Source organism: Halichoerus grypus, chromosome 1 (assembly GCF_964656455.1).
Source record: "Halichoerus grypus chromosome 1, mHalGry1.hap1.1, whole genome shotgun sequence".
In the NCBI taxonomy this organism is placed as follows: Eukaryota; Metazoa; Chordata; class Mammalia; order Carnivora; family Phocidae; genus Halichoerus; species Halichoerus grypus.
In genome coordinates, this window is record NC_135712.1 from 27,755,801 (window position 1) to 27,773,067 (window position 17,267).

Genomic DNA, 17,267 nt, shown 5'->3' on the forward strand with positions numbered 1-17,267 from the left:
TGAGGTTCTGCGCTCAGCAGGGAGTCTGCTTGAGGATTCTCTCTCTCTCTCTTTCCCTCTGACCCTCCTGCTGCTTGGGCACTCATGCTCTCTCTCTCAAAAAAAAAAAAAAAAATCATAAATCTTTAAAAAAAAAAAACATCTTTAAAAAGATTACAGCTGAGGAAGCTACAGCCTGGGGGTTAGGTAACACCCACAGTCCCTGATGACGTTTATGGTAGCGTTGGCCCTTGGCCCTGTCTCTCCTGACTCCCGTGTAGCTACTCTCCATTACACTGCTGGAAACGTCATGAAGATGGCTATGTTCAGAGAGCTAAAAGAAAAGTTCTTACCGACTGCAAAACTGTTTCAGGACTTTTATCTTCATGCTCATGTGATGCCTTGGTAATTATTCGAATAGTTTCTTCTTTCAAGTGCTTTGAGAAATCACTTCTTGATGGCTGCTCTAGATATTCTGGTTCTCCTGCTTGTGCTTCATAAGAAAAGAATCATTTGTGTATCTAATACCAATCACAGAGAGCTATCTAAAGATGAATCTGTTATTTAATTCTAATTCAAATTATAGAGTAACCAATTTTACTTTTATTTAATATACCACTCAACATAGAGCACCAACCCCAGAATTTAACCCCTCCCCCCCAAAAAAAATCAGGTTCAAGAGTAGTCAATTACTGAAGAAAATACTCATTGTCTCATAGTCTATGATGAGAAATTCATAGCAAATTTTTATGTCATGATAAATACTAAAATCTCATTTTGGAAGAGCATCAGCATTCTACCAAAAAAGAAAAAAAAAAAAAGGATTTAGTGTGTATAACAAGTCTGGTCTGAGTTTCCACAGAGAAGACAGCAGCTGTTTCTCTGGCCACAAAATCCTTTTTCACACCTCCCTGACCAAACCTAACCCTGAATGAACCCAACCTTCTATCTTTTCTGAACCTGCCCTGGTAATTGAGTGTTGTCAGAGGAAAAACAATTACAACCTGGCAAACTGATACTAATATAAATTCAAGACTTCAAATACCATCCTTGCAAAGAACTCTCAAAGTTTTATCTATCATCTAGGCTCTGAGCTCCAGACCCATCGATGAAACAATGTACTCTGAACATCCCACTAGATGCTTTATAGACAACCCCAAATGCTTTATATAAGTGGGCCTCTGCCTCTCTCTCTAACATAACTTTGTATCCTGTGCTCTATGCTCTTTTTCAGGTTATCTAATACATCAAAAAAGAGGTTTTTCCTTTCAACCTTCAGATCTTTCCACATTTTCTTCCCTCTGCCTATATATTCAACCCACTCTCAGTCTCCCATCTAAGAACTTCTATGTCTTTTTGTTTAAATACCACTTCCTTAACGAAAGTATTCCTGATTATACCAATTTTAGAGCAGGGTTTCCCAGCTTCTTGGCACTACTGACATTTTGGTTCATTTTGATTCCTTGGTGTGGAGTGGTCCTGTGCTCTACCCCCTAGATTCAAGTGGTACTGTCCCTTCAGGTGTGACAACCAGAAATGTCTTCAGTTTGTCAAATCTCCTCTGGGGGGCAAAATCACTCTCAAATGAGAACCACTGCTCTAAAGTAACTTATTCTTTCTTTTAGCACTTTACCACAATTATGACTTAATTACTATTATATTTGTTTCAAGCCCATATCCCCTGCTAGACTAAGAATCTCAAGAGTAGGGATGCTATCTCCTTTTTGTATTGCTATTTCTTCGACACCTAGCACACAAATAAGCACACAATAACTTAATGGAACAAATGAATTAATAAGTAATGGACATAAGGAATAATAAAGTACACTAAAATGTTCTACAGTGTTACTGGGATTGGTTAAATGAGCCCCTCCAGACCAACTGGCTTGACACAACAGGGCTATTGCCATCCTTTTTGATATCTGATTTAAAAAAAAAAAACTCTCAAAGTGAAATATTATTCAGTAAGAAATACTATAATTTCAACATATATGCATGGGAATACATCCATCCAATAAATTTTAATTAAGTATTTAACTATGTGCCAGGCACTAGGCTAGACAATGGGACTCCCAGTATGAACAAAGCAGCCAGTGTCTCACCCATGAAGTTTAGAGTCAACCATGGAGAATGTCATTAATCAAAGAATCACACATGCAAATTGTGACAATATTATAATAATACATGCTAGGAATAAAATGGGGGAGTGATAACTTATATTATGGAATATGAGATAAACTGACTTTTTAGCTGAAGGATGATGGGTTGATCATCCCTGATGGAAGGATGATCTGAAAGAAGGCCAGTGTGGCTGGACTACAGTGTAAGAGGAGAGATATAGCAAGAGAGGACAGGGGCAAAATCAAAGGGCCTTTGAGTCTAATTAAAAGTCTTGAGGATAAATATAATGGCAATGTGGCAAGTTGTTTTTCTTTTTTTAAGATTTTATTCATTTATTTGAGACACAGAGAGAGAGAGAGCACAAGCAGGGAGGAGGGTCAGAGGGAGATGGAGAAGCAGACTCTGCTGAGCAGGGAGCCGGATGCGGGGCTCGATCCCAGGACCCTGAGATCATGACCTGAGCCGAAGGCAGACACTCAACTGACTGAGCCATCCAGGTGCCCCGCAATGTGGCAAGTTTAAAAAAAAAAAAATTATTATGGCTCCAGTGTGAAGAATGGATTAGAGAGGAAAGTAAAACTAGAGGTCAGTGAAAGTACTAGAAGGTACCAGAGCAATATGAGCAAGAGATGGTGGTGCTTTTGGACAACAGAGACAGCAAGAGAGGTAGAGAGAATTGGTAAGATTGAAGATGTATTTTGGACACAAAGGTTTGGAGGCTGATGTGAAGATGATTAAGTTTTTGGCATGAGTAACTAGGATGATGGAGGTAAAATTTACTATGACAAGGAAAACTAGAGGAAGGAATGCTTACAGTGTGTATGACAGGAGGGAAGTTTAAAGAAGAAGTCAATGCCCTCATTTCTGTATTTCCTGACTTTGTACTGCAATGTTCTTTCAGTGCCCTGTATGGATGGATAAGGTAAAGAAAATTTTAGACTATACCTCCAGCTGATAGGAGGATGTGAACTTAATGCAATGAGGGCCAAGAAATCCATCTGGTCTGGCACTGGTCTAACACACTGAAACATGGACAGTCTATGTAAAATAAGTCCTTAGGAACAGAAGTAATTTTATCTGATCAACACAGTAAAATATATCTTAGATCCCCAGGGTAAAGATTCCCTTCCACATAGGGATTTGAGTCAAAAAACTTATGAGTAATATTGAATGATCTTGCCTAAATGTCATACAACAGAACTATTTCTTCTAGAGTTTTCCTTGTGTATGTATCTTCCAGGGAACTGACATTTGAGTGGTGCTGTACAGTCACTAGGGGAACCTATGAGGATTTAACATCTGGGAGTTCGGAAACAAAAACCCAAACTTCATCCAGCATGTTTATTGAGCCTGCGCCATTTATATTAGTAATGAAGACAACTGACATAAAATTCACTCACTTTAAGAACTCCCAGTAAAATCAGATAATTATATACTAATTGGTCCCTCAGCTTAAAATATTGTTCAGGCTTCAATTTGGAATACAGCTGGTGATTACCAATATTCTACAGAGGTATATAATATCCCTGTATCTAAAGTGTCTCTTACATCACTTATTTGTCCTAAGGGTACTTCACTGAGATTTTTAAATGGTTATCCTCCACGTAAGAGATTTTCCAGCCATGCTCTAGTTCATGATGTAGAGGCTTCATTCACCTATTTGGCCATTAAAGACCCCAACATTCTACGAGTACTCTGAACCTGCTCCTTTGGTCCACCTTCACAGTGAGTAAGGGATTGGGAGGGCTTGGGAGTGTTCTACTTATGTATATTTCCTGTTTATGCTCTTCAACATTTTAAGAGGACAGTTAACTCGATAACCAATTGGCTTTCTGTTACAGCATAAGAATCTGCTTTTTTTTCTTTTTGTTAAAATTTAAATTCAATTAGCCAACATATAGTACATCATTAGTTTCAGGTGTAAAGCTCAATCATTCATCAGTTGTGTATAACACCCAGTGCTCATCACATCACATGCCCCCCCCTTTTTAAGATTTTATTTATTTGACAGAGAGAGAGAGAGAGAGGAGCACAAACAGGGGGAGCAGCAGAGGGAGAGGGAGAAGAAGGCTCTCCGCTGAGCAGGGAGCACGATGCAAGGCTCGATCCCTGGACCCTGGGACCATGACCTGAGCCGAAGGCAGACGCTTAACCAACTGAGCCACCCAGGCGCCCCTCACGTGCCCTCCTTAATGCCCATCACCCAGTTACCCTATCCCCACACCCAAGATCTTAAATCTACTATTAAAAAAAAAAAAAGGAGCAACATCTCCTCTTTCAGAAATATTTAATACCTTGCCTTACTGAGGAGTCTTACTTATTACATTCACATTTAGAAGACTATTTAAAGAAGATTACTTCAAAGATATGCAGAACATTCACTTCTAGAAATGTATTTAAAATCAACAATTCCCCAAAAGCAGCCTATAAAGAGCCATGGTAGGCTGGCTGCGTAGAATCACGAGAGAAACTTTTAAGACTTCAATTTCCTGGGTACCACCACAAACAACTGTGGGAATGTGGGGGGGTAGAGGCTTAGGAACCAGAGTTAAACCTAAAATTTACCTAGGACAGAGCTACATCTGTACCACACATTTTTAGCCTGCTTCTCTAATGTATCATTATTTTGGCTAGACTTTTAAAATGTCCCATACACTGAGGATCACTTAAAGGAAACTCATTATTGGAATCTCCATAGGAAATGAATTCAATTCAGAAAACATTCAAGGGTCATCTACTATATGTCATTTATTATGTTAGATTCTGAAGATATAAATAAGAATATCACTCAGTCCCTGCTTTAAAGGAACCTGAGAGTATTGATGATATTGTTCATTCTACCAGGTCTTACGCTCAGGAACCAGCTGTACTTTCCTGGAATATCAGCTTGTTTTTAACGTGTAGACAGTATTTGTAGAGAAGTCCCAGAGCCAATTCTGCAAGCCCCCTCTAGGTAAATTTATGAAATCTTATGGAATGCATTCCATACCAATATTAACCTGTTTACCTTATTTTTTCTACCTTTTCAAAAAAAATCGGTTATGCTACACAGGTTATGACGACTTCAACAGTTTTTCCAGAAACAATAGTGTACTGCATGTTAACTAACTAAAATTTAAATTAAAAAAAAGATAGTTTTTAGGGGTGCCTGGGTGGTGCAGTTGGTTAAGCAAGTCTGCTTGAGATTCTCTCCCCCTCACCCTCCTCCCCCCCCACTCTCCTCCCCTCCCACTCGTGCTCTCTCAAATAAATAAATTTTTAAAAAAGTTTTTGAATAAGACAGGAGAAACACAAGTAAAAGTGCAAAGCTCTTCTCTCCTTCTGAATAATTTCTCTGTTTTATAAATATAGCTTGGAGCCATACTGTTTAACCAGAGGTATATCTCAGAATTATCTGAGGACCTTTTTAAAAATATATATTCTGGACCCTTCCTTCAGAGGTTCTGATCCCAGTTAAGTCTTAGGTGATCTTACTTAGGTGGAGTGTGCTGTTTACACTCACAAAAAAATTCCCCAGGTATAGACCGTATACACCGTAGTAAAGAACTGCTGAATAGATCTCTAAACATAAGTGTTCAGGTAAGTTTTTCTTTGCAGTAAGCACGTGTAAGGAGGTAGCATGAAAAGAACCAAATAATTTTTGGTTCCATCATTTATTACTTAGTTTCAGTAAGACAAGGAATGGTACTAGAGAAGTGAGTTCTATGGATTTCTTGGTCACATGTAAGCAGAAGTGGAACAAATACTCATTTAATTAATACCATATAAATCAATATTCTTATTTGGAATATCAATCAGTAGAAACTGATTTTAATTGTTCTCATGTTATAGCTTTATTGAGAAGATTTTTGAGGAAAGAAAAATCACTCTGATTAATTTTATGAACAAGATTTCCTCGTATTACTTCCACTAGTCACTCGTAATTCTAGTGCACACCTGAGAGATTTAAATATAGGTTCTCTTTAATATGCTGAAAATATTATACCAAATTGAGCAAATTACTCTGGAAACTGTGAAGAGAAGTAAGATGACATGGGCATTAAAGTAAACTTTCTCTACTAATGATTGGGGAGATAAGTGGTTCCAATAAACATTAATGAGTTCCCTTATACAACTGTGGTATGTTAAATTGCCCTGCAACAGAGGATGGACTTCTTAATAGGATACATAAAATAATACAGTAGTAGAAACCAATCTTTTAAACAATAATCTCACTCCCCAAATTTATAGACTTAGCACATTCTATTCCTACAAACTCAAAGTGTATGCTTCTAGCAATTCTATAGGTGACACAATGTTTCCAATTCAGGCAATTATTGCCACTACTTTCTAAAAACCCAGCCTGGAAGATAATTATCATAATAGTTATATATGAATTGACCATTTCTGTCTCTTTATTTTTTAGTTATTCTGATTCCTCTCAGAAATACATCTCCATCCTCAAGTACTTTTTTTTAAATACTAAAAAGAAAGACATGAAAATATATGCCTAATACCTACTCCTGGTTTTTTTAAATTACAAAACAGCATTTACAGTATATGGTAGGAAGTATTAATCAGGATAAAGGGTATGGGGCATATAGACGTGGCCTTTTATACAGAGAGAATATAAGATAACAAATGTAAATGGGAGGGCAAAGTTGTCTAGTCCTCTCAGACAGGAATATTAATGGGGAATATGTATTAGTTTGAATGGAAATAAAATGTGTTAAGTCTGTAAATTTAGTCTTGTGAAAGACAAGATGAAAAGAAGAAGACCGTACAGCACTTAATATTTTGGTGCCACAAAATATAAGTGAGCCAAAAACAGAGTTGGAGCTTAACCAATGAATGCAGGATTCACCTTCATCTGAGTGCTTAGGTACCACTATCACTTATGCCAATTAGGCAGCCATGTCCTCCCACTAGTAAGGTAAGAATAGACACATGCAAATGGTGTGCATAAAAGTTAGTGGAAGTATAACAAAGTAGCTCCATTGGGGTAAGTTCTCGGGATCGGTTTGAGAAGGATATGTACCAAAGACAAGGGATGAAATCACAAAGGGATGGAATTGGCTCAAAAATGAAAAGAATTATAATGTATATACTGTGATTTGAGCACAAAAATCTCTTGATATCTACTGAGTCATTTCCTATGGAATTAGACAAAGTCACTGTAAAGAAACTGCATTACTGTGAAACCACAAACCTTCATGTAATCTACAAGGTGGCTCTTAATGTATGGAAAGAAATACAGTCGTGCATCATGGTAGAGCTTACCACACTACAATGGTGGTATTCAGATATACTATATTGCATTTGAGGATCATAATATTGGTATCTTTGTTCGTATAATACCATTATCTTGGTCTTTTAAAAATTCTGAATCAATGCCTGTTAACATCAAGATCAAGGACTCAACTAATCAATTTATATGAAAACAAGTTAACAAGTCTGGACAGATCTGTGTGTGCCTGCTTTACTCACAATACCATATTGTGGTACTGTACATCTTCCATTGAGAGAATAATTTCTTTTGAAGTTCAAATGATAATGCTAAAATTCCCCAAAGTAATTACTGCTGTATGGGAACTGGTCTGTAAAAGATGAAATTAAGGAAACACCTAAAATGTTTTTTTTTTTCTTTCTAAAATGGTTTCTTAAAAAATAAAAGACAAAACACACAGATGTTGCATAAAAAGGCCATTCAAAAAGATCCACTCAGAGTTATGAAACAGACAAATGAGTTTGACAAAAATATGTGTTTATCTCTTCCCATTCCTCCAACTACTACAGAGAAATAGCACTTTTTCACAGTAGAAAATATGTTGCCCTAAAATATATTAACAACTCTGTGATGATGAAAGTAATCTTCAAAAAAAAAAAAAAATCAGAAGACATTTTATTTTCAATTTTGCTAGAACATGTTTATTCTTGTACTGTTTACTCTGAACATTTTATGGATTTCATCAGCTAATAACTTTAGAATATTTTTAAATATTAAATACTTAGTTTCAGCTAATTTTTTAATTTTAAAAATGCTGAAAAAATCAAATAACTGCTCTATAATAATAGCATAATTACACAAAATATTAAAGTATTATACAAAATATATACAGATATACCAATAATGCTATTTTGCTCAAATGGGAAATTACTAAAGTAAAGTAAAAAGTTCACTCTCTCGATAGCTTTAGTGAAAAGGTTTGGATTACTTGCTGGTTTTCATGGCTTTTCTAAGCTTCTGGCCAAGAAGGGTCAGACCCAATCAAAATGGGCAGGATGGACAGAGAAAGAGCAGAATCATCTCATTTAACTTGAAAACGGTATATATGAATACAGCAGTGCCTGGCAAAGGGGTAAACTAAATTGTTATCAGTGGCAACTCAGAGGAGTGATGCAATTTCAGATGATTTTTACTGTCTTCTTCATACTTTGACATAATTAAACTTCTTTTTTAAATGAGCATATCTTATTTTTATAATAAAGTATCAATAATAAATATATTGATAATAAAATACAATTTAATCAAAAGGTACTAACCTGTTGTTACAGAAGACTCTGACTCCCTCAATTTCTGAGATGCTAAAAGTTTTTCCTGCAAAGCTTTCTGGGCAAGTTGCGCATCCCATTCTTCTAGTTCTTTTTCAAATCGCTGGTTGTCTTCCTCAACAAAATCTCTTAAATCCGGTGGTAATGTTTCTATTCCAACAAGAGCCTGCCCAGTTTCTTTATTTAACTCCTCTGCAAATCATATTTCAAAAACTAATATAAAATTAAGAATTAAAGGAAAAATGCAAAGCTCAAAATAGGATGCATTTCAAATGGGATTTAAAGCATGAATTATTACCATTTAACAAATCAATATTAAAAATTAAAAGAAAACTCAAACAAATGCTTGGATAAGCAATGATGCAAATATTTGATAATCAATTATAGGAAATGTTCTCAGCTTTTTTTTTTAATCTCTAGATTAAGAGTAAAAAATAACGGAACAGGATATAAAGCCAAAATCATTTGCTACTCAAATATTGACATAGTACTACATTTTCTATTTTAATAAAATACTAGATGTTTGATTATTCATAAAATAAAAATCACAAAATGAGAATAACTCATAACCTTATTAAACTCAAAACAGAACTAAAATTCTTTTTCATCCAAAGCAGTTAAGCACAGCAATATACTTACAGGCAATTTGAAAACTAATCAATATAGCAAGATTTTCAAAAACATTACAGAAGTAGTATTTAAGAGAGTTACTGAACTTCTGCACACATACAAAATACACTGTAGCTTTCCATCATAAATGGACCACCTAGCTAGTGTTGCTGAATGGTTAAACACAAAAGGAAAGTTGATTTTTATCAGTTTGAACAAAATTTTATTAAGTACTTTCTACATGCAAAGCCTGTATTAGAATATAAGAAATAAAATGATTAAGACATAGTATGACATGGCCCCTGGCTTTGAGAAGGTTAGAGTGAAGTGCAAAAGACAAGTTGACATACAATTCCAACACACATAAGTGCCCCATAGAGGTATGCTATGAGAACACAAGGAGAGGTATTTTCTGGTAGAAGTAAAAAAAAAAACCTTGGCAGAGCAGATGACACCTGAATTGAATCTTGACAGATGAGCATAAATTAGACAAAAGAAGAAAGAAAAAAGAACATTCCCTCCAAAAAATAAAAAACATAAAAACTAAAGTTATAAATGTGTGAAATCATTTGGTGTGAAGAGAATACAACAAGCAGTTCAAATATCAGTAAAGTATATATAGTTTGAAATGGGCAATGGTTATAAACGAAGCTTGAAAGACAGAGGCCAGAAAATGGAGGCCTTATATATTAGGTTAAGGAGCTTAAATATGAGTCAGTGCATGATGTGGTCCTTAAAGGGATTTTGGCAGGGAGAAATAGGTCAGATTTGCATTTTTTAAATTTTTTTTATTTTTTATTGTTATGTTAATCACCATACATTACATCATTAGGGTCAGATTTGCATTTTATAATAGTTACTAAATAGTTAACTTTGAATACAAAATAATATTCCAATTGTCAGCCCTGATTACATTACTCTTCAATTCCAGTTTCTCACTTAGAATAAGCCAACCGCATTTCCTAATCATAACCATCACCCTCTGAGTCAATTACACTTAAATAATCACACCAGAGACCAGAGTCACATAAAAGACCTACTTATTTGGGTGCCTGGGTGGCTCAGTTGGTTGGGCGACTGCCTTCGGCTCAGGTCATGATCCTGGAGTCCCGGGATCGAGTCCCGCATCAGGCTCCCTGCTCAGCAGGGAGTCTGCTTCTCCCTCTGACCCTCCCCGCTCTCATGTGCTCTCTCTCCCTCTCTCATTCTCTCTCTCAAATAAATAAATAAAATCTTTAAAAAAAAAAAAAAAAAGACCTACTTATTTAAAAATATAGACTACCCTATATATTTCATGTGCTTACCTTTTATTAAGAATTGTGCCTTATCATTTATGTACATTAAACAGTATGCACTGGCATTTCTATAACCACCAAAAGAGTCCCTCACTAGCTCTTCCCATGATGATTTTGTCACAGCAATATCATTGTACTTCATCCACCTGTTTTCATGATGATCAAAAATATATGCCCAGTAGTGCCCGGCATTAGCTTGGCCTTCATGAACTAAAACAGCATGTAAGCGATAAGGAACCTAAATATGAAAACAGAAGAGTTAAGCTACAGTTAAGTAGTCTATTAATACCACATTCCATGAAACCCATAAACTATCTGATTGAAGAATACCATAGAAAACTGGCTGTGATTAAAATTTTGAAAAAAATACACTATGAAATAAAAAGGGGGGAGATAAATAAGTTAATGACATGTAAAGCAGGTGTATAAATAGAATATTTTTGAAACTTTGAAAATTTCTTTCAAATGAACTTATGATGAATATTTTATATATAGTATATGATTTGTCTAAACCTTCACAATTATAATTTGATGACTGAATTAGCAATATGGCCAACATAATGTATACCGAAAGTTAAAATGTAACTGAGCCCTGTACTTCTCCCCCAAATCTTAACATCCTTAAATAACCATATAATTTCTCCCATAGGACTTTCTGTAAACACTAAGACCTTCTGAAAATTTTTGCTAAGTTTTACTGTAAAATAATAAAAAAAGTAAACAATAAATATACTATGAGAATACAACTCAATGTTAATATGGAATCTTTAAGATCAGCAATTTTATAAAAAACATTAAGAAAAATTAGCTTAAGAATTAGGTTAATCATACAAATAAAAATATGTAATTTTGGCAATACTTACCAACTTAAAATTTAACTTACTTGGATCATAGATTTGTCAGAGTACATTAGTTCAATTGTTCGATGGATTCTGGATATGCTTTCCTGCAAATCTAAGGATAGAAGATGTCATTTAAAATGATTAACATCAAGTACGTCTCTACGAGACATAAGATAGTAACTAATGGTTTTCCTACCAATATGTTAGAGGAATAAGGAAAAATTCCTAAAACTGTTCGTAGAAATACTACTATTTGGAGTCTGTATAAAACGAAATATAGTTCTCCTTAATAAAAGATATAGCACAAGTGCATAATTAAAAACCAAAACAAATATGATTCACTTAGAAAATGTGCTGAGCCTATAAAAGTGAACTTTATTCAAATCATAGGAAAAGTGTCAATAGAAATGGAACATAAAGCCCCTTACATATTTATTTAAAACAGGAAAACTATGGAATGAAATAAAATAACTTTGCCACAAACCTTCTATATACATATATGTCATTGAATAAAAATCTACCACAATCACCAATGGAAACAATGTTGAAACTGCCATTACTTATTACTTCTACTTCCAGTAGAAATCCATTCTACAAAATTATTCACAGCTATATTGCACATAACAATAAAAAAATTAGAGACAACCTAAATATCTATTAATGGAGAAATGGTTAAATTATAGTATAACCTATACTACGAAGCCACTGAAAAGAATTGGGAAGAAACCATGAAAGACTACAGAAAAATACTAGTAACTTCAGAGTGGGGAAAGACCTTTTTCTGAGCCTGACAGAAAATCCAGTAACCATAAAGGAAAAGATAAGATTCTCTCCCCAAACTGAAGAAAATCTACATTATAAAAACAAAACAAAACCAACACCAAAAAAAGTCAAATGATAAAGACAATTAAGAAAATAATATCTACAGCAAACACTATAGGCAACAGGTTAATACCCATAATATCAAAGTTTCTATTGAGCATTAAAAGAAAGATAAATGGTTCGATATAAAAAATGGGTGAATGTCACAAGAAATTTATAGAAAAACAGAATTTCACTCAAAATTAAGGAAATGCAAATTAAGATACTAACATACCATTTTTTTTCAATGTTCAGGCTACCACAATTTAAAAAGTACCCAAGGCTAAGGAAGATGTTGGGAGTTAGGCTCTTCCACATAGTGGGAATAAAAACTGGTTCAATGTTTTGGGAGGGAAAATTTTAAAACAGTTAAATTTAAAATATATACACTTTGGACCAGAAATGACACTTCTAAGAATATATCCTACTCACAAAGTGTGTCAATATATATGTAGAAGGTCAGCACTACTTGCAGTATCAATATAGAAATTAAATAAATTACATCTTACTCAGATGTAGAATATAATTATTATTATTATACAATAGTTTAAAAAACAATGTTAACAGCTAATAACAGGGATAAAAGAGAAGAAACAAATAATTCCAAGGAAAATCTTACCCAATCCATTGTATTACTATGGTCCAAAGTATTAGATATTAAGGGTTCCTACCCTTATCAGATGAATGTCTCTCAAGTTCCTCAAACTTAAATTTTCCTCAAACTTAAAATGGCCAAAAGTGGACTCATCTTATTCCTACTTCCCCCCCTGAGGTGGGGACCTGCTCACCCACCAGTCTGCCCTTTTCCAAAGTACATTCCATCTATCTATTCATACTAGCATGAGGAACTAAGGGAATAGTCCCTAATTCCTCCCTTTCTCTCTCACCTCTTGTCAATGACCTACCTCTGTCAGTTTTCTCCAAAGAGTAGATCATATCCGTTCCTTTCCTTCCTCAATGCCACTACCTTGGTGTCAAAAGCTTCCTAGCTTCCACCCTTCAGAATGTAATCTTATAAAAACAAACACAATCTGCCAAGTCCAGTAAAAAATTATTTAATACCTAGTACAGTGTTCAGGAAACACAGTGTGCTCAATAAATGTTTACTAATGAATTCAAATGTAAAAATATTCCCTTATATATGAAAAATACTAAGGAAAACATTTATAACTACTAATGCTAATTGTTAGTTGCCATCATGCCCTATTTATGTTACATTATATTATATTAGGACTGCTCTTTACATATTGTCTATAATGATTCAAGTTGGGCATCTAAAATCCAACAATCCAGATTGTTTAAAATAATTCCAATCTTTTGGTATAAAAGAGTAGCTCCTAGATTTTTCTTTTTTCATAGGATAAAATTAGATGACAGTAATAGGATATTATATTTTGCCATGTAAGGAAAAATTATAATAAAATAAATATAAATATAATAAAATACTAACATCGCTTCATTTAAAAAAAGAAAAAGGACATTTTAAAAACAGTAAAGTAGCAAAGATATAATTTCAGAATAAAGGAGAGTCCCTTCCAAGAAAGGCCAGATGGCAACTTAACACCAACACATATACACACACACGTGTACACTCATACTCCCCACAGAGCACCGTCCTCATTTTTCTTATTTTGCTACATGCCAGTTAAAACACATTACAGACTGGCACTGAGCTCACAGATCATATCTGGAAATCTCTGTTAGAGCAGATTTAAAATTAAAATTCACATTTCTGGGGTGCCTGGGTGGCTCAGTTGGTTAAGCATCTGCCTTTGGCTCAGGTCATGATCTCAGGGTCCTGGGATCCAACCCAGCATTGGGTTCTTGGGCTCCCAGATCGGCAGGGAGTCTGCTTCTCCCTCTCCCCCTGCTCATGCTCTTTCTCTCTCTCTCTCTCAAATAAATAAAATCTTTTAAAAAAATAAATAAAATTCACATTTCTAATTCTTAAATCTAAAAAAAAATTGTTTTATCACTTTAACTCATTACACAAACATTAGGGAGAGGATGTAATTGACAAATACCTAATTTAATTGTATGAGGTTTCACCAATGGAGTAGCTGTGAATACCAGTTTGATATAAATTTAGAGCATTAAACGAGAAAATCAGACCATCTGCTATGTCATTAATCAACTAAGTAGTCCAGAGGAAATCTGTTGGTCTCTCTGAATCTGATATTAAGATCATAAAAACAGGTAGTCAGGCTAGTTTCTCTTATAGAAAACACTTTCTAGGAAAAAAAATACGTTATAATATTTACATATGAAATCCAAAGGTGATTTCCCTTCTTAATTTTAATATTATACATATGCATCTGAGGCGACAGTAGCTCTGCTGTGAGAAGCTTCTTACCTCTGGTGTCATTTTCTATTTCTGTCCTCCAGCGATGTAAACAGCTTTCTAGCACAGAAAGCTCTTCTTCTGTTATGTGTCTTGGTGCTGGATGCATGGGCAAATCTGGGGGTATCCGAGACTGAGTGAATGGTTTATGTATTACTGATCTCGATGAAATGGCAGCTATTGATGTGGGTGATGTGCTTGGCAGTTCTGAAGAAGGGGCTCCCTGTTGTTCTGTTGTGCTATATTTTTAAAGCATAAAATATTTATTATTAAACTTTCCGAGTTGAAGCTCTGGACAAAAATTGTGGCAAACACATAGCATTAAATTGGCTTATAATTTCAAAAAGAAAAAGCCTTTAAAAAAAGAGAGAGAGAAATATGTGGATTAATTTAATATCCAATGAGATTCTTAATATATGAGGAATTCATTATTATCAGGATGAAATTGTGGCTTTATAGAAGAAATAGTTTCATCATTTCAATAAATCTTATGTATACCAGAATTATATAATACTGATCAGCTTACATTACAGGAAAAACTAACTTAACAATACTTTCATGGATAAAAGGTGGAAATCGGTACCAAAATAACACATAATTCTGAACAGAAAAAAATATGAAAATTTCAATCCACAACCATAAAATCTATTGAAACAGTGAACTAAGAAAGCAACCAGAATATACACAATCTTCTAAGTGAATCTAATATGTTTAGAGTCCACTAAAATAAATCACAAGGTGCATTTTATGAAACCCTCTTTAAAGGCATCAATTACATTACTATGTAATACAAGTAACACAGCTGGCTCTGAATCAGGAAAACTTTTTACCTTGGTAATGTCTGTGGTGTGGAACCACTAGGTGGGGAACTAGCATCAATATCCTCAACGGGAGATGTACAAACAGGTTTACTTGAAGCAAATTCCAACGCATACTGTAGAACATCTACCAAGGGGAATCGTTTGGGACCCGAACCGTAGCTTAAATATCTGTTAACCATAAAATGCATACATGCTTTTAGTTGTATATAAAGCACATTTGCTTGTTTTTAATAATTGTTATAAAACATGATAAAAACACTTTAATAAATCTTCAACAATGCAATTAATTTTGCTTTCAAATGAAGATGTTAAAACTGCAGATACATTCAAGAAATAACTTAAATGTTCTCCAAATTAAGGAAAACAAAGTTCATTACAACTGAATGTGTCTGTATCCCGTTATAAATTTTAAATGCTGCTCTAAGGTGTAACCCAATAGGAAAATGAAAACTGACAGTTCCATTTCCTGAGACTGTTTTTATTTTTAGATCTGTCATCTGGTCTCATGATTACGATGGTAACTAATATTATCCTCCTACCTTTTACTACCTCTGATTAGTTTTAACATGATTACTGATACCTTTTAGAAATAAAAATTATTGAAATATAATACATGATTTTTGTTTAAAAAGTTTGGGGCTACTAATTTTCAAATTAATACTAAAACAAATACTAAAATACAGATTAATCAGAGGTTGCAAACTGGGATCTCTCAGGCCACATTTCAGCCTGTAGACTTCTGTCTAATTACAGAACATCTGACTGTCTAGATTCCAGCGTCTTCTGGGAAGCTATCAAAAACAGTGAGAGATATTCACACATGGCGTCACACATGATACCACCCGCTAGTGCAGATGGTAAGCACTCCCTCTCCACAGGGATATGCACTTTAGGCTCCCCCTGCCCACCAGCTTACACTTGAATTGCTTCTCTTCTTAATAAAGTCTCCATGAAGCCCTAATAGGCATGTGAGTTTGTATCTTCTGTATCAGGGAGAAAAACTCAGTCACCATTCATTTTAATGGAAATCTCAAGAGTGAAGTTTAATCTCATACAAGAAGAAACCTTAAAATTTAGATTAGTTTAACTTTTTTTTTTTTTAAATAATTTCTTCACCCAATGGGGGGCTCAAACTCACGACCCAGAGATCAAGAGTCACATACTCTACTAACTGAGCCAGCCAGGTGGTCCTTTTTTTGGATTTTTTTTTTTTTAAGATTAGTTTAACTTTGTATGTATTCTCAGCACCATGAGCATTACCAGTGGACAATGAAAATATTTAATTTTAAACACTAAGATAATCACTAATGCCAACTATGAATTATTTTAGTTTCTAACAAACTCAGAACTAAACTATACAAGCAAAATATGAATCCAGAGTAATTACTACTAGAATTATAAATCGCTCAAAGCAAACTTAAAATGAAATATTCCAGAGAGTCACTAAAAATATGACTTCCTATAGTTAGCTCATAATTTCCTAAAAGTTACAATACCTTTCTAGTCTTTGTTGTAATACTGTGAGGTAATCTTTTAGTCTCTTGATTTCTTCCCTCTTAATTCTTGTTATTTCTCTGTTTCTGTGCATATATCTATCAGGAAAAAGAAAAATAACATTACCATTTTAAATAACATGGAAACAGATACAATATTAAGTCTAGCCAACACAACAAAAGATCAATTCATCTAAAATTCTACAGTGAAATATCAAACACAAGAGTATTCCTTAAAATTCTTAATTGCAATACCAATACAAAAATAAATTTTTTAACTTCCTTATAACATTATTCCCAGTAACTATACTTTTCTAAATAGAATGAGAACTCCATTTTCCTTGACAAATAGTATTATGCAAAAAAGTAAAGAT

The 17,267-nt window shown here is 34.3% G+C and overlaps 1 protein-coding gene across 5 annotated transcripts in view; it reads right to left on the reverse strand.

The window, feature by feature from the left end:
• Positions 1-17,267, reverse strand: part of USP25 (ubiquitin specific peptidase 25) — a 129,209-nt gene that overhangs the window by 27,750 nt on the left and 84,192 nt on the right. For all 5 annotated transcript variants that reach the window (XM_036108964.2, XM_078057520.1, XM_078057598.1 and 2 more), the window contains 7 exons: positions 16,897-16,992; positions 15,410-15,568; positions 14,592-14,818; positions 11,419-11,489; positions 10,545-10,773; positions 8,623-8,823; positions 333-472 (listed from right to left, as the gene is read on the reverse strand). In XM_036108964.2, coding sequence (XP_035964857.1) covers positions 333-472; positions 8,623-8,823; positions 10,545-10,773; positions 11,419-11,489; positions 14,592-14,818; positions 15,410-15,568; positions 16,897-16,992 — 1,123 coding nt within the window. The remainder of the gene's footprint in view (positions 1-332; positions 473-8,622; positions 8,824-10,544; positions 10,774-11,418; positions 11,490-14,591; positions 14,819-15,409; positions 15,569-16,896; positions 16,993-17,267) is intronic.